The 24,120-nt window shown below is 34.6% G+C and overlaps 1 protein-coding gene across 3 annotated transcripts in view; it reads right to left on the bottom strand.

Moving 5' to 3' along the window:
* Positions 1–23,698, bottom strand: part of LOC117107438 (TALPID3 protein-like) — a 25,284-nt gene extending 1,586 nt beyond the window's left edge. Inside the window, exons 1-14 of one of the 3 annotated variants that reach the window (XM_033249133.1) lie at positions 23,433–23,698; positions 22,650–22,830; positions 17,514–17,887; positions 17,257–17,355; positions 16,350–16,424; positions 12,592–12,779; positions 11,998–12,134; positions 10,960–11,153; positions 8,808–8,988; positions 8,275–8,521; positions 6,871–7,100; positions 4,257–4,336; positions 2,461–3,073; positions 9–1,853 (exon numbers count right to left, since the gene is read on the bottom strand). In XM_033249133.1, the coding sequence (XP_033105024.1) occupies positions 1,453–1,853; positions 2,461–3,073; positions 4,257–4,336; positions 6,871–7,100; positions 8,275–8,521; positions 8,808–8,988; positions 10,960–11,153; positions 11,998–12,134; positions 12,592–12,779; positions 16,350–16,424; positions 17,257–17,355; positions 17,514–17,887; positions 22,650–22,830; positions 23,433–23,654 (3,222 nt within the window). In that variant the 5' untranslated portion in view covers positions 23,655–23,698 and the 3' untranslated portion in view covers positions 9–1,452. The remainder of the gene's footprint in view (positions 1–8; positions 1,854–2,460; positions 3,074–4,256; positions 4,337–6,870; positions 7,101–8,274; positions 8,522–8,807; positions 8,989–10,959; positions 11,154–11,997; positions 12,135–12,591; positions 12,780–16,349; positions 16,425–17,256; positions 17,356–17,513; positions 17,888–22,649; positions 22,831–23,432) is intronic. The other 2 variants (XM_033249134.1, XM_033249136.1) reach the window with 2 other exon arrangements.
* Between the last annotated feature and the right edge of the window lie 422 nt (positions 23,699–24,120).

The raw sequence follows: 24,120 nt of genomic DNA, 5'->3' as shown, positions 1-24,120 counted from the left end.
CCTTTAACCTGTCCTGGGGAATAATGTAAGCTGCAGGGGCTTGGGATGGTGCATGCTACCTAACATGCTAACTTGCATACTATTTAATACTGTTGACATATATCTTATTGCAAATCAAGAAATAACCGAAAATCAATTCAACAGTGTATACCCAAACAGAATCTAGATAGTATTTATTGGTTTATAATACTGTACACTGTTGGTACAGTGTAAATTTTTGCTGTTGATTTGCCCTGTGCTTGCAATGTATCCTTTATATTACACAATCAACCTTACAATACCATTGTATGGCCCGATATAGAATATCAATAAAATGACAACTTTTTAGCGACCAGATGTAAAGGATTGATTTGTGGAGCATTTTTAGGAACAATGTCAACAATAGACAAAGAAAGTATTCAACCTTTGCTAGACTCCATGCAGCTGCTTATCATGACTTACAGTATTTTATTTATTTAGATTAGTCAACTACATAAATCTTTGATGACTCATGTGTAAACATATAATAATAACGTAAACTAAAGAGCTGTAAATAGTACCAGAATCGCAGCTTAGGCACTAAACTGGCTGAAAATCACACATCCCTTAGATTTGGGTAGAAAATATTTTTCTTTTATTTTAACACCCAGACAAATACAAACAGAAGTCAAACTACATAAAATCAACATAGGAAATGAGATGGCAGTCATTACTAAATTATGTTGATACACAGACAGTAGTATATATCTATAATGATGATTTTACTGGGCAAGTCTTTGATATATTGTATGGTCTTTGCTTGGACAAAGTTTGAAGAAGATCCAAGTGCGGAAAGTGGCCAAAGTGGAGGGTAAAAAAAACAAATAAAATATCAGAACAGCTTTTCTGCTGTTGTAGAAAAGTCAATAACATATAAGCAAAATAATAATGGAATTATTAGTTTATTATTAGTCTTCTATCTAGGAATGCAATATCAGTATTATCATGGAGGTATTATAGATAATATCTCTATGGTGCTATTAGTGTCAATATTTTTGCATAAATGTAAAAATTAAATAATTATGCTTTTCTTTATATAAATTACATATGTACAATTATTTTGGGTACAACAAATATTCATAAATTATTCCTGGTTACACCAAGTAAAATATATTTATATATCTCATAATAAAAGCAATAGCATGATATGTAGTTGTAGTAGAAGGTCTGCTTTACCTTCATCAAAAGAAGAAACAACCACCAAAACCTGACTGAGTAATTGCTCTAAGCCTAAAGAGTATTTCATACTGAATGATTTAGAATCTGAAACCTCTTTCTTTTAGGTTCTAATGTAGCATAGATCCTATCATGTGACACTTGGTTCTGACCTCTGTTGGTGCTGACACTGGGTGGGTGATGTAAAACATCACAGACAGCACTGCAGTCACTGATAGATATTTAAATTCTTGGCAGCTATGAAAAGCCAAATTTAGCTCAAAAAATCTCAGAGACATCGCTGATTTCATCCTCATCTTTTTCAATTTCTACATCACTTTGAGACAGGCTAGCCTCAAGCTCATGTGCTGTTGGTAGGGTTACCATAAACTTCCGTGTTCCTTTCCCGTTTTGCAACTTATCCTGTGACATTTCCAAAGAATCTAGTGACATATTTAAAGTTGCACCTCCGTTGTTGCTTAGAGTTTGAGAAAGACCGAATCCTGTTCGATTCTGTGCAACTGAAGTGCCTGTTTGTTCAAAGTCACTTGTGGCTGGCTCTGATTGGCTGAAAGTTTGTGTCAGATATCCTGATTGTAGGTAGGCATCCATATTTAGCACATCTGGCGTCAATGTTCGTGTATCAAAATCCTGTAATGTTTGTGTACCGCCAACCTCTGCTGGAAAAAGTGAAATACATTCAGAAATAAAATGTTAATAATAGTGTTAAAAATGAAAATTGAATCAATCATCATATTTTCTTATATAGATCACTGACATCCTAAAATAAGTGAAACTGAAAATGTAATATGTAAAGAACAAATTTCTCTGCAAATAAATTGGCAGAGAAAGCTAAAAGATTTTACAGCTTTTGTTGATACAAGCTTTGCATAGCAAAATATAATAGTTAATATAATATAGAAAGAAAACAGGAAATTAAGTAGACTTTTAGAACACAAATTTTATTCTCACATGAATAATTCGACCTGACCTCAGGTCCTCAGCATGACTGACGAGAGTCATCAATTAATAGTTATAATTAGGTATAGTCAGTTATAATTAGGTATAGTATAGTCAGTTCGTTGCTATACTTTAAATCACTTTATTAAAAAAAACATGATACAAAAATTGATAAAAGAAAAATATAGTAATAATTAATATAGATGTAGTTATAGAGGTAGTAAAGGATAGAGAGCCACTGGGCAGGTATCAGATTAAGTAGACAGATGCATACTGTATATTAAGTAATGACAGCTTATCTGTTTATGCAGCTATTATTTGACTTACCGGCTTGTGGTGGGGCTTCCTCGTTAGGCTGGTCTTCCTTGCTTGCAGAATGCTTCCCAACTCCCTTACCTACTGGTGCTTCCGGTGACCGTGGCGACCATGATTTGCTGGCAACTTGGATCACTCTAGGCTTAGCTACTGGTATCTTACTGGGCAGCTTATCAGGAGGCTTTGGGTCCTCATCCACTTGAGCCTCAGCTGACGGTTCCCTAGAGTGTGGGTTAGGAACCCTCAATTCAGACATTCTCAGAGTGAAATCTTCTATTTGTGGTTCTCTTCTAGTTAGGATGACCTCACCAGGGGATGTTCTACCATTCATAGATGATTTTCTTCTGACAACTTCACCAGCTTCCATTTCCGAGTCTGATTGCTGGTGATGCCTGCCAAGGTTAAGATGTCCTGCAGAGGGTAACCCATCATTGGCAATTGATGGATGAAGTCTCTGCCTGATACCAACTTCACCAAGGCTAAGTTCACTATCGATCATGGACTGGTTAGCTTGTGACCTACGACCCGGTGGATGTTGGTTTATCCTAGCCAATATTGCAAGGACAGGATCACCATGGAAATGTACTTTCTTTGGCAAGACCTCACCCTCACTAGGAGGCTCATCCTAATGTACAGAATAAAAAAATGATATCTTCATTAATCCTGTGAATGAGAGAAGATGTCCTAAAGCTCATCTCTGACTTTTCAAAAAATATCCACCTAGATGAATGCTGAGATCCCGCACAGACCATCACCTTCAATACATTTATCTACAGTAGAAAATCTGTACATTAGTGAGAACTCATTTTATTTTTCTGTCTCAACAGAAGTTGATAAATAATGTGATCATTCTATATGAGCAATTTGATGTATTAATAGAATATTTGAGGGTTGGAGACACATCAGAGAGTAAATTTTAACAGCCAAGCTGATAAGCTTCATTAAAAATTTATTGTAAATATGGATCACAGATTTCTTAACCTCTGCATTAAGTAGCATCCCTACTGTATGTATATTTTAATTTCTTTTGCTAGAACCTATACAGTAGTATTACCTTCATATGGCGGAAGGTTCAACTACTTTTCAAGGGGTGTTCTAGTAAAGAGAAATATGGCAGTAGTGTGTTTACTCAGGTAAGTATTTATGAAATAGATCATATCATACCTTTATTGTTTTTATCACTAATTTACTTGTTACTTGGTACGCCTACTGTATAGCACTTATTCCTTGCCGTTACAAAGCACTAACTACTCTCCACTTTAATGAATAAGTTCAAGTACAGCATACCCCAACCACCAGAGTATGCGTTCATGAGTCATTGACAAGAATATAAATCAATGGTAATAAGGATAAAAAAAATTACATATGTAACATTTAATTATATTATTTGGCTATCACAACTAAACAGCCTCTCTTCAGAATGGATACACTTCAATATCTATTCCTATCTATTTACACTGTATAAACCTTATTACCTACTGTAACAATGTATCAGCCTACTAACACTATATTGAGTAGAACATATTAATTGAAATGTTTTCTATATTCATATCTTATTGTCACTTTCAATTGTTATTCAGATATGTTTCCTCCATATTTTATCCTAATTAACTATGTCACTTTTTTATGAAAACCTACTAAACGATGTCCAATCCAATTTGTTCCAACCATTATGTTATGGTATATATTGCTCTAATAAAGCATTTGACTATTTGAAACTCATATGTGACCCTAGTGCAGTACAACCATTACATAGTGTAAATAATACATGATCACGGTGTTTGGTGTAAATATTAAAATATACTAACCATTGTGAGATCCTCCATCTCTTCGGTCTGCAGTACAGTGTCATCCGATGAGCTTACGTAAACTCCGTTCCTCACAACACCTGTAAGGATAAATAATTCATTAACAATCACTATGGCATAGTAATACTCATATATTAGAAAAGAAACAAATGATTAATAATAATAATTTAAAAAAAATAATAATTAAATAAATGCATACAGATAATACTATCATACTAATAATCACTATTAAAATGAAATGGCCATACAAAAAACTAGAAATGCTCTTTTCACGCTTCGCAGTAAAAGCATAGCTTCCCCCTTCCCCATGGTGTGATTTTTTTCTCTGAAAACTAATAAGTAGGAGTTTGAAAGCTATCAGACTTACCAAACGTTAGTTATCGTGGTAACAAACAAGTTACTACAACAGCGACGACGACAACATGAAAACAATATCACAATTTCACCTAAGTTCGAAATTTTCTTTGGGAATTATAACTTGGTTTAGATTTTCTGATTAGTGAAATATTAATTATGCAAATGAGCAATTAGCATATTCACACACGTACCAAGCAACAAGTGCCGTCTTCTTACTACCATCTTGCATTGTGCAAAGTTTGAAACCAATCGGACTTACCAAACTTTAGTTATCGCGGTAACAACAACAGTGACAACAAAAAACGACGACAACATGAAGAAGTACATAGGCAAGAACAATAGACTCCCTGGAGCTTCGCTCCTTTGGAGAGGCTAATTAAATATTATTCAATGCTTCTCTACCTGAATAAAAAAAAAACAACAGAATCCTCCATACATGTCTATCCAGGTACATATCATTTAACACCTCCAAATTATTTTAAAGTTTTAATGTAGCTTTAACTTTAGAAAGACCTTCAACTAATATTCTTATATGATGAAATACTTGTAGTTTACGGTTTATTAATACATTAGTGCTTCAAATTCCCAAATTCCTCTTAGTGTCATTATCATTGAACAACAACAACAGCAACATTCATATAACAACAAAAACAACAATGACATCGACTATTATAATTAACAATAAAAATAACAATAATGACAATAACAAAAATAATAATAATTATTATTATTAACAATTCTAGTTGAGACCTGATATAATGGACGTATAATCACTGAGAACTGAATCACTGAGGAAAATTGTTGAATAATTGTTGATTATTCATTGTTTATTCATGAAAATAAGTGATATACTTAATACTTGTTCATGCTTTTATTTCATCCAAACTTGACTTTTGCAATGCATTGCTCAATGGTTTACCTGCTAGTAGCATTAGACACCTTCAGAAACTCCAGAACTCTGCTGCTCGTGTTGTAACATTGTCTAAAAGGTTCACCCACATTACGCCAATTTTAAACATTCTTCACTGGCTTCCAGTTGATAAGCGAATCATTTTTAAAATTCTTCTTCTCACCGAAAAATCTATCCATGGTCGTGCCCCAATTTATCTCTGTTCGCTTATAGACAAACAGGTTTCTTCCCGTTTTACTCGTTCTTCTCAAACCCTCAAACTTGTTACTCCACGAGTCAAGCATATTCGTACAGGTGAACGCTCTTTTTCTTTCTCTGCTCCTAAGCTCTGGAACTCTCTGCCTCCTCAATTACGTATCATTTCTGATCCGCAATTATTCAAATCTACTCTTAAATCATTCCTCTTCAAATAGTTCAACTTCTTTCTAACATCCTCCAGCGCCGGTGACAAGCCAGTTTTGTTTGCTTTAATAGGCGCTTTAAAAATGTGTATTATTATTATAATACAAGACACACCTCATTAATTACCTCGTTTTAATTGGCTAGTTTTAATTTTGACTATATCTGATTGGTCGGTTTTTATTTGCTTCTGTTATACTTCTGTAAATATTGTTACTGAATTTTTTAAATCTGCCTCACTAGAAATAAACATATTTGTTCATTTCTGGGAAATTTAATATGTAATTGAATATTTAAAGGTTTCCCAGATGTTAACACAAGATTTTTGATAAACTAAATTACCATAATTAATGCTAGGTTGATAGTTGGGTATACCATCACCATCATCCCAAATTATTCAGTCATATTATAGAGGGCAGGCTTCATATATTCATGTTTGTCAGAATATAACTAAATTGGTAACAATATTTCAATAATGCTTTTAAAGGGGAAATTAGCAAATTGTTAATACAGCCATAAAGAATTACATGACAGAGCTGGCAAAAAAGCATGTGCTCTCTCTACAGTTTGACGTAGAAATGGCAATGACAACAAACATTCAAACCAATCACTACTCTGGTGGTTATGGCTTTCATTTTTTAAGTCTCAGGATTATTGGTTCAGGTTCTGTTACCTGTACATTACACCTTCTACTCTCTCTGAATTTCATTATACACACTGTTAAAAAAAGTCAATCAAAGAATGACTTTGCCTCAAGTGAAGAAAATAACAGTGCATTCCAAATAGGTAATAACAATAATAAAGAAAATTTATAAAGAAGGATTCCCCAAGATAAACAGATCCTGTGCAATCTTACTTTTAACTTGAATACCAACCACCTCTGATGTTAAAAAATTAGCAGAGAGTGTATAAAGATTGCTGAAGAATTTAAGCCATAGATTAACCTACGTGGAATAATTTCTCCTTCGCTGCGTCCATTAAGCCACTCGCCCTCGGAGATTGGTCTGTCAGTAGTCTCAGTACTTGTGAAGTCATGAGTGGACTCGCTGCTTTCAGAAGACTCTGGTGATTGATATACTGGTGTGTCTGGAAGTGCCTTCAGTGGACTGGGAGTCAATGGCAGTGGGGTCACATGAGCCAGGCTGTCTGGTTCATTCTCCAAATCTGGAGCTACGGCACTGGTGGAAATGAGAGGGTAAAGTTATATAAATGCTTGAATTATGACATAGGTGTTTATTTATGACAGTAACCAGGGGTCTCGCCAGCTATACTTAAGCGTAGTGGTCCCGCCATGCTTGCGCGAAAAAACGAAATGACCGCCATGCTTAGGCAAAATAAGCAAAGATTGCACCGCGCTTAAAATATTAGTGCCACGCTTAAAAAAAAATATTTTATTCAAAACATTACAACAATACATACCGAAATGTAGAACTGCAGGCAGTTCTACAACGTTCTCATGGTGAACAATACTTGTTCAATCGCACATCGTAAGGCACCGCCTTCAATGCAAGTCCAACTGTGCGTAGGTAGGTACCTGTGAACTCAGGAAGGTGGTCCCTGGTCGGCTAATAGATGGGATATTGCGCGTTCAGTACAGTACCATACAAACGTGACGATCACAATATATTTAGTGAAGTGTCAATTTTTTATGAACGGTGATTGATAAAACAATATTTAGGCCTATTAATTGAATTTATGTGAATTTAATGTGAATCATGTTTTTTTCGGCTAGGTATTCCAAAAAAAAAAAAAAAAAAAAATGGTAATGCTAATTTAACACGATTGAAAATGTTTAAATTTTTAGCCCCCATCAACACTTAGTGTACGCATCTTTGTACAGTATTATAACAGATTCCATCTTGTAGGTACTAGTTTTGATGAATTGTTTCCGTTTCTTCATCATTTAAGTGTACATATTTCAAAATTTAAAATAAATTGAGAGAAAAAGAAAATTCTACTCAAATTTCGAGTCGAAGAGAGCCATTTCCGGCCATCTAGAGGTGCCATAATCATAGATTTTCTTACCTGAGCCCCAACCAGGGTGGGGCTGAGGAAGTAGGAATATAGACACTCTAATCTGTGAAGTCCCTCTGTGGGCCCACCTCTATTTAAAATTCCTGGATCCTTCACTGTAATTATTTGCATTAATAAATGAAATTACAGGTAGGCCTATCGAGTAAATGAAATTGAAATTGTAGGACACGGGTCATACCGCGTCATGTCCGTCACCTTAAGTAGTACCGTACAAAAATGTATCCACCTCGCGCACCACCCTTTAAATTTTGTGGACAACATTTTCTGAAATTCCGCCACTCTTAAAAAAATCCTGGGGCGAGAGGGCTGGTAACATACCCTTGGGCAGGGCTTGCCTCTCCAGTCTGATCCAACAATGCCTCTTCTGCCACAGGCGACTCCTGAGTCCAAGGCTCTGGGCTGGGTGATTTTTCAAGGCTAGCTGTTGACTGTAATTCTGCAGCTGGGGACACAGGAGGGGGTGGTGATGCATCTGGTGTTAATGGTCTTGATGGTGGAGATGGCGGTGGTGTCTGCACAGGTGTCCTCACAGGACTTGCAGGACCAGCAATAGTTGCCGCTAAGTCTATGTAAAAAAATTAGCAATTAAAAATAATTAAAAAATGTTTACATAAAACATAATTAAAGTGCTGTATGAACCAACATATGCCATGTTTGATTTGCCTAACTTACTTAAAAGATGGAATTGTACGTCACTTTTTTTTACCACTTATGCGAGATCACATAGTGTTTTGCTTACCAACGAATGTGGGATTTAGTTCCACAAAGGTAAAGTTGGTTTATCAAAGTATATTCACAAATTCACTGTGACTTCATATGATGTCATGCATGGGTGAATCCTTTTGACCTACCATCATCTGTTGCTGATATTTCTCTGGGCATGGACACCATGAGTTCTTGCACACTCTCACTTTCTGATGAAGTTGGTGTCTCAGCAGGAGTGGATGGCAGTGATCTCTTTACTGGGGGTGATCCTGCTGGAGTGGTCACTGGAGTCACTTCAGGTGTTTTAATTGGTCCTTTTACATATTCCTAATTTAAGATTAAAAACATAAACATCAATGCATTAAGATGCTAGGGCAGATTGCATTATACTTCACTTTTTATCCCATCATGATTAAATTTCCCATATGATTAAAATTAAAATAGTATTGGGTTTGATCTACAGAGTTTGTCCCCATCCTATGCAAGAACAAAATAGAAAAATTATGACCTTTAGAGTGCATTTAAAGGTGTTTAAATGTTGGAATTTTGTCTTCAAAGGAATAGTGTTGAATTAGCTATCACAAAGATATTTCAGTTATATAGACACACGGCCATGGTTGCTTACTCACATTATTTTTCTAGGCTATGCAGATGCATCTTCATCCTCCCCTAGTCTAGTGTAAATTCTAATCTAGGTCCTCTGAATCAAGTGATGTAGAGGCATAGGCCTACTGTATTTTGTTGATTATCAAAATTTAACATTACTAAATTTTATGAATTAATTATAACCAGGGAGTCATGAACAAGAACAATATTTTGGGGAACCAACTCTTAAGTACTGTATTTGCAGAGCCACATGCATGGGTTGTGAGGACTTACAGTAAAACCATCCTTTTTTTCAGCAGGGTTTAAAAAGTTTTTAACATGACATACGTGTATTGTATTGAAAACAACGTAAATTCAATCAATAAAGGTTGTTTTAGCTTTAGTTTAATCCAACATTCTATAGATTCGAAGAAGGAACATAAACAATTTCCTGAATAAAGGTAGACAAGACCCAATTAGGCTAGGCCGTGCTGAGTAGGTCAAGCCATCCAAGTGGTCACGGTAAAAGTGTCATAAATGATCGTTGGCCGTCCAAAAGACGGCAAGACAGCTTGCTGGTTATGCCCTTGTTGCACACCCATATATGGGCATATTACATTTATTTGTCACATAAAATTTGATAGCGTTGACAGAGCTTAAGTAAAGTTTGATTTATCTAACAGTTAGATATACCATTGATAATGCACACAAAAATCAAAATGCATAATGATCAACGTCACATCACTGGTTTCACAAATAAGTACTGTAGATTTGTCATCAAAATGACAGATGTTATCAACTATGCAAGAATTTTTCATTGAAATGTCCAATTTCAACTTTGTATGTCGGACGTCTTTCACTTTCAAATTGAACAAATCAAATTTCTGAGATCCTATCATAAATCTCTGGTGAAATCTTAATAACAATGACAGAAATATAAGCACAGAATTTCCGACATTACTCCATACAGAAACTTCAATAATAAATTAAGATTGAATTTCAGGGAAAAATGGACATTACTAAAATCTAAATTAATTTGGCTGTCAAACATAAAGTCACCATCAATAATGTGTTATGATAGTGATAGATGCAAGATCACCAATTACACAAATGGTAAGATATGGAATATGATATGAACTGCAAGGCTAATATATCACTGTCCTACTTTTAGGTGACAATCCCATTCACAAGACAAACATACACACATGATGCTTTACACAAACTATATGAGGTTTAGGGAGTAGAGTTGTTTTGGTTGTGGGAAAAAAAATCCTGCAACACTGACAGGAACTGAACCAAGGACCCTGGGATGAGAAGGCAAGTATCTTAACCACTAAGCTATTCAACTCCAATCCAACTGGAAATTGCATAGATGTGTAGAAGAAGTCATAACTCATAACAAGGTGTAAAATTGTGAGATTTTTAAACTGTGAAGAGTTATATCTCATACATAATAGCGAGATGGATGTTATGAGATGTAAATCTCATGAGATATGAATTGTGAGATATGATTTTCAAATGAGTAAAATGACAATTTTCAAATTAGGGTTGACAGTGGCTATTGTTATTAATGATGATTGTAAGATGTACATTGCAACAATAAATTGTGAGATGCAAAGTACAGAATGCGAAATATGCATTGAGAGATAAATTTCACAAATGAGATACAAATTTCATACATAAAATAGCATTAATCCATTGATTTAATAATACCTGTTCTGTATCACTCTCAGTATTAACCTGGATAACCTCTCTCATTGGTGATCTCTCCTTCTCTTGCTGGCTGAGGGTTGCAGCAATTCTCTCTGCTATTGCTTCTCTGATGAGGTTCTCCACTAGCCCTTGGTCCACTGGTTGCCCTGCATCAACAAACAACTGCAGTCCCGCCGGACCACCTACTCGATCCACTAAAAGATAAAAATATCCAATAACATTTTTTCTGACATTTTCGAGAAAAAGCTTCACAAAACATCATCTTTATTCTGTTTATTATTTACTACTTCTTTACTCTGGGTAACCTGAACAAAAGGATTGGAGGCCTAGCCCAACATTGGTTGTCTCGAACAAGAATCCAAAAATGCCTTAGGAGAAATGCGCAATGTCTTTGACTGCCGGTCATGAGGTCAAGCATTTTATCCATCCCTATTTTCCGATGGGAGTTGCTCCGCTGACAGATATAGTATGCAAGCAAACACTGAAGGCAGGCTTGGAGAATTTGTGTGCACCGTGTCGATGGAACAAATTATGGCTGTTTAGATTGCTATCACTTTCTCCTTGCATTGTTATTGTCAACGTGATTGTCTTTGTCACTTTGTCATCATAATTGCCAATTTCCCAAGCAATGGTGAATGCATGGGTAGTTTACTGTATTGACTAAATTGATTTTGATTTCACCCTTTCCTCAGTGCTTCTGGGTCATCTCGCAAAACTTTATGCATTTAAGTATAATAGGTAAGTTAGCAATTTTACAGTTTGAACCTATGCCTCGTAAATATCTGCAGTAGACAAAAATACTGGTTTATCATTTATCATTATAATGCCAATATATAATAACCAATTAATAATAATTATCAAAATCAGCTTAGCATTATTATTATGATCATTATAATCATCATTATTATTGCCCATTATGAGGAAGTGGGATGATTATAGTCAAATTAAAGAAAAACTATAAATCAAGGACATCTGAAAATTGATATATCACACGAAAGAAACTTTCTAAAAATGAAGAATGTTTAATAAATGACTTACCAAATGCATCCTGGGAGGAAACCTCGGACACACTATCTTCCCGATCATCACATCTTTCCTCCAGTTCATGTGCCCTCATATCTTCCTGCCTTTGGTACATGTCACTCACCATTCGTGCCATTAGTTCTTGTTCGATCCTAGAAAGAGCATAAAAACAAGGGTTCATAGCGAATAATACTAGGATTATTTCAAAATATAACTGTGATAAATTACATACATTTTAGGCAATGTATGATATTAAATGTGTGATGATAATACACATGCACGTACAGATACACACATCAAGAGCAATCTGAAAGCTTTCCTTTTATCAAGAGCATTCGCTGCAAGTGTGACAGCGCCACTGAACACTTCTGGATATTGGCGCTATATAAATACTTTGATTGATTTTTTTTTTTCATTGATTGATATATAATTTGTATTGATTATATGCATACATATGTTTATATTTTGTTTCTAATTATCAATTTTGTATCTCATTCACCAATTGTTTCCTACAACATTTATTCTTGGTTTTCAATATTTTTATTTGGATGTGTCCATATATAGACCTACAGACATCTATTTATATAGTATAATAAAAAATTATTATACCATTGAACGGCTTGGTTTTGAAGCAGCTCCTTCCTTCTAATATCTGAGGCTATAGCGTTTGATGGGAGATCTTCTGTCAATGGAGGTGGGGGTTGAGGAGGGAAAGCTGGTCCATGGTATTGTGACTCATGGTGGGGCTGACCAGTAATTGCTATCCCTGGTTCTGGTAGCTCATCAATTGTATCATCCTAAGAAAAAAAAAACAACAACCTATCTTTAGAATTTAGATTTGACCTTTAAACCCATGTTCAAATAGAAAAAAAAAAACTATTTAAATCGAGAAAATCCCAGAGATTGAATTAGCTCCGCGTAGTCGGAGCAACTTAAGGGTAATAAGAAATTCTTGGGTTTCAATCACGATATGAGAAAACATACTTATCAAAAACATATTTATCATTTTTATACAGTATAATACTATTAATGGAGGTTAAGATTTTGGTGACAAATATCTGAGATTTGCACATGGGTATATCATATCACAACCATATATAGGCATATTTAGATAGATAGAAATCTTTCTTTATTCTGGATACTTAATCAACTTTTACATTGTTCTTCCTTAAGATCCAGTTAAAACATAATAATAAATAAAGTTAAGAAATGATATAGAAAAACTATAGAAAATTTGGTAAACACAAGCAAAATTAGTATACACAAGAAGCAAAATGAAAAATGTAATATTAAATCAATTAAATACACAAGAAGCAAAATGAAAATATAATATTAAATCGATTTAAATCATAGTATGCTGCATGGTGATGTCATGATGGGCATGGTTGAGGTCATATACACCATGGAAAGACTGATAAATGTTGCTTTGTTGATTTATGTCAAAAAAAAAAAGAAAAAAAAAAAACAGGTGGAAACTATATAGATATTTTAATTAATTTATTTTTTACTTGGCCTAATTATACGACATTAGAAGAAATCCCTTTAAATTTGATGGAAAATCATAATTATTAATAAAACTACACACACTCATGCCCTGTCCTGGGTATGATGCTAAAATGCATTCACTCAAATCGCTGGCAACTAACTGACAGCCCCCATCTACGGCCTTTGGGTAGGAAGGTGAATGGTCACCCAGCAGCAATAAAAAAAAAAAATAGCTGAACAAAGGGTGGATGAGCTCCTCGGAGCCAATGGCCAAACCATGCTTAGTTTAAGGAATAGGATTAGTTTGTCTATACAGTTAGATTAGTTTAGATTCTTAGTTTAGGGAATAGGAATAGTTACATTAAGTATTACAGTACTTTCTTGGTACGTTTTTCATGTTTATATTAAGCACATAAAGGTCTCCATAATATGCGCTCTATAAGTCGACCATTATTACTACTGTATTCATATTATATAGTCATGATGTGCCTATATATGGTCATGTAATGTCATTATGACCATATTTAGGCATGTAACATGTTTTTGATATATGCCCATATATAGTCATAATGTGACTATATATGGTCATGATGTTATATATGGCCATGTGATGTCATCATGAACATATTCAGGCATGTAACATGTTTTTGTCAAATATAACAGGGGCTTTATATAACTCAGAGACAAACTGTCTAAATCAAAGACATTTCCATCATCAGTGCTTATCACAACTCCTATCAATTCTGCTACAAGTAACCTAGAAATAAAGACAGGTTCATAGAAATAGAAAATATCAAACATTGTCAGGTACTGTATTAACACATACAGGTTGCTCCGCCCACCTTTTGAAGAATTTGACCAATAAGAACGATTGTTAGATTACATCCTGGATTTTCAATTTTCAGGATGCTTGGGTATAAAATGGTCTATTTATATCGACAGCATGGTTTATGCAAGAGGGCAGTAGGATTTTGCAGACCGCTAGTGGAATTAAGACCACAAATGTCAGTGGGTGTAATTCAGAGTGAAGTCATATGACGCTGATGGAAACATCCTGCTTGGAGAGGATGCACGCCGTGCTACTGCCAACTCAATGCGAGTTGCACCATGTGATTGACAGCTAAGGTCCACTGTAATGTGTACAACAAAATAAGGTGAACAATGGTGTTTAAAATATTCCAATCATTGGCGTGTCTGACAAGCGGGTGTCCGTATTAAAAAAATCTAGGACTGGCTGGAGATTTCGTTAGGAGGAACTTGCTGGCTACATGCCACATGTTAGCGACTTAATGAGTTAAGACGCTGATTGAGAGTTAATGCGACTGATTCCTGTACGTGTACAGACGAATCACGCTGCTTGTTGTGGTATTTCTGAATGAGCATGCCTTTTTAAGCCCATGTGTGATTTATAAAATCTGTTATTCAAGGCCTAGCCTCGTTTCCTGCATAACTGCTACTGTTTTGCACTCGCTTGAGGCAGGAAGCCATTAATTCAGTAATTAACAGACTGAGAAATTAAGCCATCATTCACTGCACTTCATTACGGACCTTAATTATGTGACATTTATTATTAACATGTCCAAATGAAAATAATGCCATGAGCAAAGTAGATTATAATTTTAGTAAAAGGTTTGCAAGACGATGAATCCACTATTGATATACCGTAAAACCTCCAACCTTTGCACAGCTTTTCGAAATAAGATGAATAAATTGATTGTGGTTAACAGGGGCGGATTTGGGGGGGGGGGGAAAGCTGGGCCATCCTTTTTGAAATTTCTGGATCCACCCCTGGTTAATGAAGTTTATTCGGGGTAATTAGGTAGGCCTAACCTCCTCGTAGACATTTATTTAATAGAATACAATGTATTGTAAATATTAGTATGGATTATTTCAGCTTTACTTGATTTAAGAAACTTGATAAGATTATAATTATTCAAACGGTCATAACTTTGCTTCCAAACAAAAACTCATTTTGGCCTGAGGTCTAGTTTACAGCCCTTTTATGATCTTGGGTCGCAAATGCTCTTTTGAATTAAATTTTATATTTTTTTCTGCCACAGTAGAGCTCCCCACCCAACAACAAAAACACAAATATACCTCCAACTTATCTTCTTCTAGTTCCTCCTGATTTTCTTCTATTATTTCTATATTTTTTGGGGGTTGTTTTGTGGGTTGTATGTCTATATTTGGCATTGACTGAAACCAAAAAGATAGAAAATTTTACATCATTATTTTAATACAATCAATGGGCTCTGTAGATATCACTGCTCAATATTTCTGGAAAAAATATGACAATGCATGTCTAAATACATAAATAGATAATGAATGGTATAACATCTGTCTCTTATACACATCTAGATGTGTATAAGAGACAGGTATTGTAAATATTATTATGAATTATTTCAGCTTTGCAATATTTTTTCAGTTCTTTTTATAAATCAATCACCTGGTTATCTCATGCTATTATGCCTTTCTATGCCTTGCCTAGGACGGTCTGGGCTTCATTCATGTAGCCAGCGCTGTAGTGAGAGATTTATTACATTCGCTGTGTGCGTTCAGCTTGGCCTAGCAACAAAATATGTCATCACGATGTACTGTAGTAAAATTACCAGGTACCTACTTATCTCCTGGGTGGAGAGAAGCAATGCAGATAAAGTGCCTTGCCCAAGGACAAAAGTGAAATGCAGAGTGGGATTGAAACCCTGACCTCGAGGTTGGGAAACCGAATGGTTCATCCTGCACCAAACCACTTATAACATAACCATATAACATATATTTGCACACCATGTATTTTGCGCAATATAACTGAATAACCTTTAACGTTTATATTATCATATATTATATATCACATGATCAATTCATATAACAGAACAATGGTCTACCTCCATTTGCCCATCGGCAACAGCAACATAATCTTGGAACTGTGGGGACTTGTCATAGCCTGGTACAGCTGCATCCTACATAGTAAACAGTCATGGTCACAATAAAGAAAACAAAGAAAAAATTTTAAACACAATTGTTGAGGATTTTTGCTGTTTGTTTGGATTGTTAATCCACATGTGCAGTCTAATTTCTTTACTCGGCAAGTTTTAGTGGTGGTGGGGGTGGGAGGGGAGCTGAACATAGATTACAGTTACTAGATTATGAGATGTAACATTTGATGTAGTTATGACAATCTAGGCAATAAGATTTGGATTATGGCCAGTGTTCATAGTGTGCCATGGCCAGCATCCGGAAATCACATTACATGATTTGATCTTGTTTTTCATAAATTTGTGGGGTGTTTCTGCTGCTACAATTTACAACAATTTTTGGTGTATCAAGTGTTCCTAGTGTTTTCTCCTGTGTTTTGTGTGTGCATGTGGTAGTGCTTGACAGTCAACGCCAGGGTCTTAGGTTCAAATCCAGTAGAACCAATTACTTTCTTCATTATAAGGCTAGACTTTTTTAATACCTTGTTTAGCGAACTGCTATCTGCCAATAATGATAATTTCAAATAAAAATAAAATTATATTTTTGGCCAATTAGCTGCCACGTAGTTAGTGAAAAATGAATAGAAACTTGCCAAAAATAAAAGCATTTTTCTCAAAACTTGATTTAAGAAACTTGATAAGATTATAATTATTCAAACGGTCATAACTTTGCTTCCAAACAAAAACTCATTTTGGCCTGAGGACTAGTTTACAGCCCTTTTATGATCTTGGGTCGCAAATGCTCTTTTGAATTAAATTTTATATTTTTTTCTGCCACAGTAGAGCTCCCCACCCAACAACAAAAACACAAATATACCTCCAACTTATCTTCTTCTAGTTCCTCCTGATTTTCTTCTATTATTTCTATATTTTTGGGGGGTTGTTTTGTGGGTTGTATGTCTATATTTGGCATTGACTGAAACCAAAAAGATAGAAAATTTTACATCATTATTTTAATACAATCAATGGGCTCTGTAGATATCTATCACTGCTCAATATTTCTGGAAAAAATATGTCAATGCATGTCTAAATACATAAATAGATAATGAATGGTATGATAACATATAATTTTACCTGTATTTTTAAGTGTTGTTTTGGTTTCAATTGAGACTCAATTTCAGTAAACACATTGGTATCAGAACTATGAGCAGCCCCCTCTATAGTGTCATCGCTATCATCACTATCTTCATCATCATCAACTCTTCTTCTACGTATCAACAGTGGTAATACTGCACCCCCAGTTCTAGGCTCCCTTAATGGAATAGCCATCGGGATAAGCTGTCCCTGGGTTGGTGCTTCTATTTCCTGCCCACTGCTACTGGGCTGGTTTATGGATGGGTGAACATTTGGGTTGAAATAGAATTGGTGCTCAGCTGGCTCCAGCTCTGGCGCCCTCTCTGGCGCCCTCTCTGGCTGTGTCTGAGTTTTAGTTGATTTTACTTTTGGGCCTTAAGAATTAGAAAGAAAATAAATATTAATATCTTTGGCTTTGTAATAAAAAAATCACAATAATTCCTAGTTAGTTACTGAACTTGAACAATACAATTCAAAAACTTTATCATTCAATTTCACTAGCTCAACAGCTAACTAGAGTACAGTTCGCCTTCCAATTTAAGACAGCTTTGGTACCTGAAAATTAGGGATGGTGTTGGGTTTGGTGTCCACTTAGAGGGTTATCTGGGCGTCAAAAGATTGAGAATTGTTATTTTTTCTTCAAAAAAGTGGTCTTGAATAAGAGAGGTCTCGGAATTAGAGGGGTCTTGGATTGGAGGGTGCAATGTATTACTAGCACTGTGTTGTGCAAGTATACTCTATTAATAGAGATTATGCACAGCAGTGGAAAATGATGATGATGATCATACGAAAGCAGTAACAACAGTGCACGCACAATCCAAAGTTGTCACAAATAGCCATTTATTTAGAGGGAGGGAATGAGTGTGCAGACACCCAGAGAAAGTTTGCTCCTCCCTCCCATAAAAATTTGCTTTGCAAAAAAATTGCACTAAAATAGAAGCCGTGAATAAGTATGTAACATCAATGATATCATCAGTTCAAAAATCCAATTATAACATTGCAGCAGCACCACCATTTTTATTTTCATTTTCCACTTTCAACACTAATTCTCTCATCAACCAGTTTTATGACACCAACCAACTATCAAGGACAGTAAATCATTCCAATGAACAATCAACAAATCATCAAAGAACAGCCAATATTATGGCCTTGTTTCCAAAACACCTGAATTAGCAGCTACAAGGATTATCCATTATTTAATCACACAAAGCCATATTCGTAATTAACGGACAATTCCTTAATATTTAATTCAGGTGTTACGGAAACAAGGCCGATGTATTATAAAAACTGACCAATCAACACAAACCATCAATTACTAACCAATCATAAACCAGCCAATATTATGCAAGAAATACGTCAATCAATTAAATTTACAGATAAATACATCATCAACAAATAACCACTGCAAAATATTTATTATCTTGGAAAGCTCATTAATAATAATTTTACATTACTTAAATTTGTTTTGCAACAACAGAATACCAATATTTATCAAGTATCACAATTTTCTAAAATTTTCTATTTTTGTTTTCATATTTGATGTTTATATAGTAAATTACATTCCTTAATGAACGTTCTTTGTACACTCGATGGCAGGTTTGAACTGGAGTCTTCGGCACAAGAAGCAGGAACAATACCTCTCAGCGAAATGAATATTATCTCCATAATAATAATAATAATAATAATAATAATAACTTTATTTTCAAATGGAAAAACTTGATTCACAAAAATTGTGTTTTTCACAAGGCCATTTTGACTTAAAATAAATGCAAGTATATACAAATTTCGAATAAAAAAGAATACAAAGGTAAAGTAATTTAATTAGTTTACTACAGTACATGTTATGAAAATATAAAAAAGTTTAATAAAAGTGAAATTAAAATACACATATTCACATTACACCAATCAAAAACTGAAAATTGGTTTTATTTAGGAATAATAAAACAAAAAAAAACAAAATTACTAAAACTACTTAACAATAAACCTGTAATCTTACATAAATATACATAATGTTATAGAATAATATAAAACAAAATTAAATAAATTTTTTAAAATTATATTTTAGCATCGGTACGTAATCAGGAAATAAAATAAATATATATTGTATGATATATAGGTAGGAGTACTCGCAGAGTCAGTATATAAGCATAAATCAAACACAGGATATATACCTGTCTCAAAATAAAATATTTATTGTACAAGTACTTTTGGCCATAAATCACCATCAGGTACTGCAGTGTACTTGATGATGACCTATGATCCAAAGTGCTAGTACAAAAATAGATATGAAACAGATAAATAACTATAAAGAAATGCCTTCCGAAATATAATAATTTTGACTTTAAGAACACTAAAATCTATTCCATATATGACAAGCATTGATATAGACTACAGGAGTCATAGAAACTAGGAGCGTGTGGCGCAGCGTGTAAGGTGCTTTACTTCTGATTGTGAGATCGGAAGTTCGAGACCGACACTCGTGGCATTACTTGTGTCCTTGTCAAGGTACATTACTTTCGTTTGCCTCTCTCCAACCAGTAGTATAAATTTGTACCTGGTAGTAGGCCCTATGGCAGGGGCAGATCCAGAATTTTTAAAACAGGGGGAGGGGGGCCACAACATATTCAGAATAGATAAGCAAGAGCTCTAATTTCAATATATGCCTTGAAATTTTAAAATTTAGTGGCAAAACGGGGGAACCCTGTGCCCCCCCACTGGATCCGCCCCTGTTATGGTGTGGCATTGAACGTATGTGGTTGTGCATGTAAAGTAGCATGACCAGGAATACTCCCCAGGGAGTAGAGAAAGTTGCACAAAAATATGCTGCTTTACCACAAGTATCCTGTGACAAGGGAAATACTGATGCCAGCGTCTTTGTATATTCTCCGGAATGTGAATGTGAAGGCGGCATATAAATTTGGATTAAAAAAAAAAATTCATTGGAATATATTTTAGACTTTCCATAGTCAAAATTATACATATGTGAGCATTCATTGCTATTATAAATTTATATATTTAGGTATCAAATATATATATCTACATAAAACAGTTTATGGCAGTAAAAACTGAATTGCAAACTGAGTTGTTAAAACATGTAGGTAAAAAAATCCTCAATGATTAAAGTATACAGACACATACAGATATATAAGCCTACAGTAAATAATTAAATAACTACACTCCAATCTAATAGTACATTTAATAATAATTATAACAATAAAATAATAATAATAATAATAATAATAATAAATAATAATAATTATAAATAATAATAATAATAATAATAATAATAATTTATAAAGCACCAATATCACTAAAATCAAAGGCACTGTGCATGTTTAGATGTTAAAAAATAATTGTTCGTGTTTCTGAAGTTTAAAATATGAAGTTTACTTGTTATAATATACACGTATTCAAATAAAGTTTGCTGCATAGCACTGTAAACACAATATAAATAAATACATAAATTATAATAACAGTGCTCGAATAGGAACATATGATGTAATAATCGTATCAAGCAGCCCTTCAACGAAAGTTTCTATTTCGATATCACACATCCATATTCGAACACGGTTAATATTCATCTATTTGTTTATACATATTTGATTTATAATCTTACATAATTAGTATAATTAAGACACAATTTCCTGAAAGAAATGAATGTATGCCTTCTGGAAAACATCGATTTTAAACTTGGGATAAATATAAATTGGCATATCATGTTAGTAATGGATGGCATTCCATACAGGATTAATCAGGTCACTGCGAACCTAGGGATAGGGAATAATCCATGTATGGAAACCATTTGCCAGGCATGATGTTTGGATCAAATTCACGCTTGCTGATACAAGTATACGCTATTTTCTATATGTACTACAACTGGGGATTTAAATCATCATCTCTGAATTTATATTGAGAAAATATTTGTAGCTATTTTTGGAAAACAAAGACTGTGTACATTAAAGTGTGACATACTTTACACAAAGAATATATATGACAGGGATGGAGAGGAGAGGGTTGGGAGGGTATATTGTATGTGGGGTTGTGTCTTACCTCTGAAGTTGACTTTTATACTAAATTTTGCTTTAATAAAACATGCAAAAAACAAGGGATATTTTTTTACTAGTTACTGTAACCAAGAATATAGTGTTCTGGATACCTAATATATGTGAAGACATTGTTCTTCCTGGGGTACACCACTTAATTATAAAACAAAATTCAAATGAAAATAAAAATTATATGAATTAAGAAGCAAATTTAAATCAGATTTTTGAAATATTTTAAATGAAGTGAACAATGAAGTGCTACAAATATTTGATGGTAGGTTATTCCAAAGTTTGACAGAACGGTGATGATCATGATGATGATGTTGATGTCAATATAGTGTTAGTAATACAGTAACAGCACCACTATCAACAACAGCAACACTAGCTGCTTACCTACCTTATTTAGCTTACAAACAATAAAACTATATTTCAGGGGTTTAGCCAGAAAAACGAAATAGGCCGTCCAAAATGGAAACCAGTGGGTGTGGCACTGAGCCGATAGGCGGGCCACGTCCATCTTTGGGAACCCCCACCGAATATTGGTACGAAAACAACGTACGTTCAATCAATAAATGTTGTTTTTATCAAAAGTTTAGATTTGAAGAATATAAAGAATTTGCTAAAGGTATACCAGGCCCAATTGGGCTAGGCCGAGCTGATTAGGCCAAGCCGTCCAAGTAAAAGTGGCTGTCCTAAATAATTTTTAGGCCGTCCAAAAGACAGCCGGACGGCTCGCTGGCTAAGCCTGTGCTATATTCATATATAACAATGATGCACTGTTTTTTAAATAGACTTTGATTTATTGGTTTTTCCTAATATTATAAACGTTATAGAGAAACTTTTTGTTGTTTAATTTAAATCGCAGAATTAGAAAATGTGGAAAAGCGCTCTGAGACTTAGTTGTATATAGTGCTATATAAAAACCTACATATTATTATATCACATTATTAAAACCAAGAAACATTGTAGTATGGAATGCCATGCAAATAAGTAATATGGAATGCCATTGGTGCCAAAATTCATTTATTTAAAAAGTTTTCACTGATTAAGAACAAATCTAGAGACTGGAATCCAGTCTACCTGTTGTACTCACCTTGGATTAATTGCACTGCTGGCCGGCGCATACTCTTTGGCCTGGGGGGCGAGTAGTTGTAGCGGAGGTAAGGTCCTGTTTTCATGGTTCGCCTCTTAGGTGAATGTATTGCCTTACCATATACCCTTGTCAAGTAGTCCTCATCTTCGTAGGTTGAGGTTTTTGCAGGTTTAGATGTAGGCTGTGATGAAATGAAAAATAGAAGATGTTTGAAAGGCAGGAAAATAATCTGAGACAAATTCATTTTATTGTCATTATCATCATAATTGTTGTCATAATCGTCATTTTTAACATCTACATCACCAATATCATCATAATCATTATCATCATCATCTTCACCATTTACCATCACCATAATTATCATAATCATCATCAATATCATTGTTATGTACATCATCATCTATATCATTATCATCTCCCCATAATCATCGCTACCATCATCAACATCATCATCAACAGCAACAGAAGTAGCACAGCATCGTATCGTTATCAATAATCATTATATAATTAAGTGCTATTATGTTTATAATGTCAATAATATTATTATCACATATCTGGAAAATGAAATGGTTTTTCTAAGCATAAAAACTCAAATTGCAGAAAACACCCAGTTTTGCTAATGACGAAATGTTCATGTAGTCGCAGTCTGTATGACATTGTCCCTGTGACAATCGCTCATGTTTGCTAGTGGTACGGAAGTATTATTGCTCAAAATGAGCCTGTTCTTATTAAGCAATAATAAAAAGCAATCTAATACTGCCCCCATGTCTCAACACATCCTACCTTTTTCTCCAAGGGTCTATTCTCCTTCTCTTTTGCAGATGTTTTCTTTTTATGCTTCGTCTCCACCACATCCTTGCTTCCTACTTTCCTGAGGCCTGTATCAATCTTAGCCCGTGCTTTCTTTTTTTCAGTCCGTGCTGCAGTGGCACCACTGCGTTGCTTTAGACCCCTTGCGAGACTCTTTGGAGCCTGGTTGGACAGCATTGGTTGAACGTCCTTCATCGTAGTCGGCTCACTGGCTTTCACCCTCTCCTGAGAGAGCTCCCTCTGGAACACCAAGGAAGGGTTGGACTTGATAATAATAATTCTTGTACTCATTAGTGACATCATACTCGGTTTTAGTATTGAGGAGGAAACAGTTAATGGCAGAATGCCAAATTAACTAGCCTGTGTGGTTGTAATTAAGACTTCAAATGTTTATTTTATTTTATGTAATGTCTTAACCAATTACATCAGTCACTACTTATCTAAATAGAAAACTGACATCATCCTCCTGAATCGAAGGCAGTGACTTGATAAAGTCAATTGCTCAAGCATTACTTTAGGCAATTACAAAAATGTGTTCACAGAAGAACAAGTACAACAATTTTAATAACAGAGTATATCTGAAAATATAATTTCTGTGTTGAATAATCTAAAAAAAATTACCATACATTGTGTGTATATATATATATATATATATATATAT

Source organism: Anneissia japonica, unplaced genomic scaffold (assembly GCF_011630105.1).
Source record: "Anneissia japonica isolate Jap-2015-1 unplaced genomic scaffold, ASM1163010v1 scaffold9668_len1562885_cov226, whole genome shotgun sequence".
Lineage (NCBI taxonomy): Eukaryota > Metazoa > Echinodermata > Crinoidea > Comatulida > Comatulidae > Anneissia > Anneissia japonica.
This window is presented reverse-complemented; position numbering and strand designations above follow the sequence as displayed.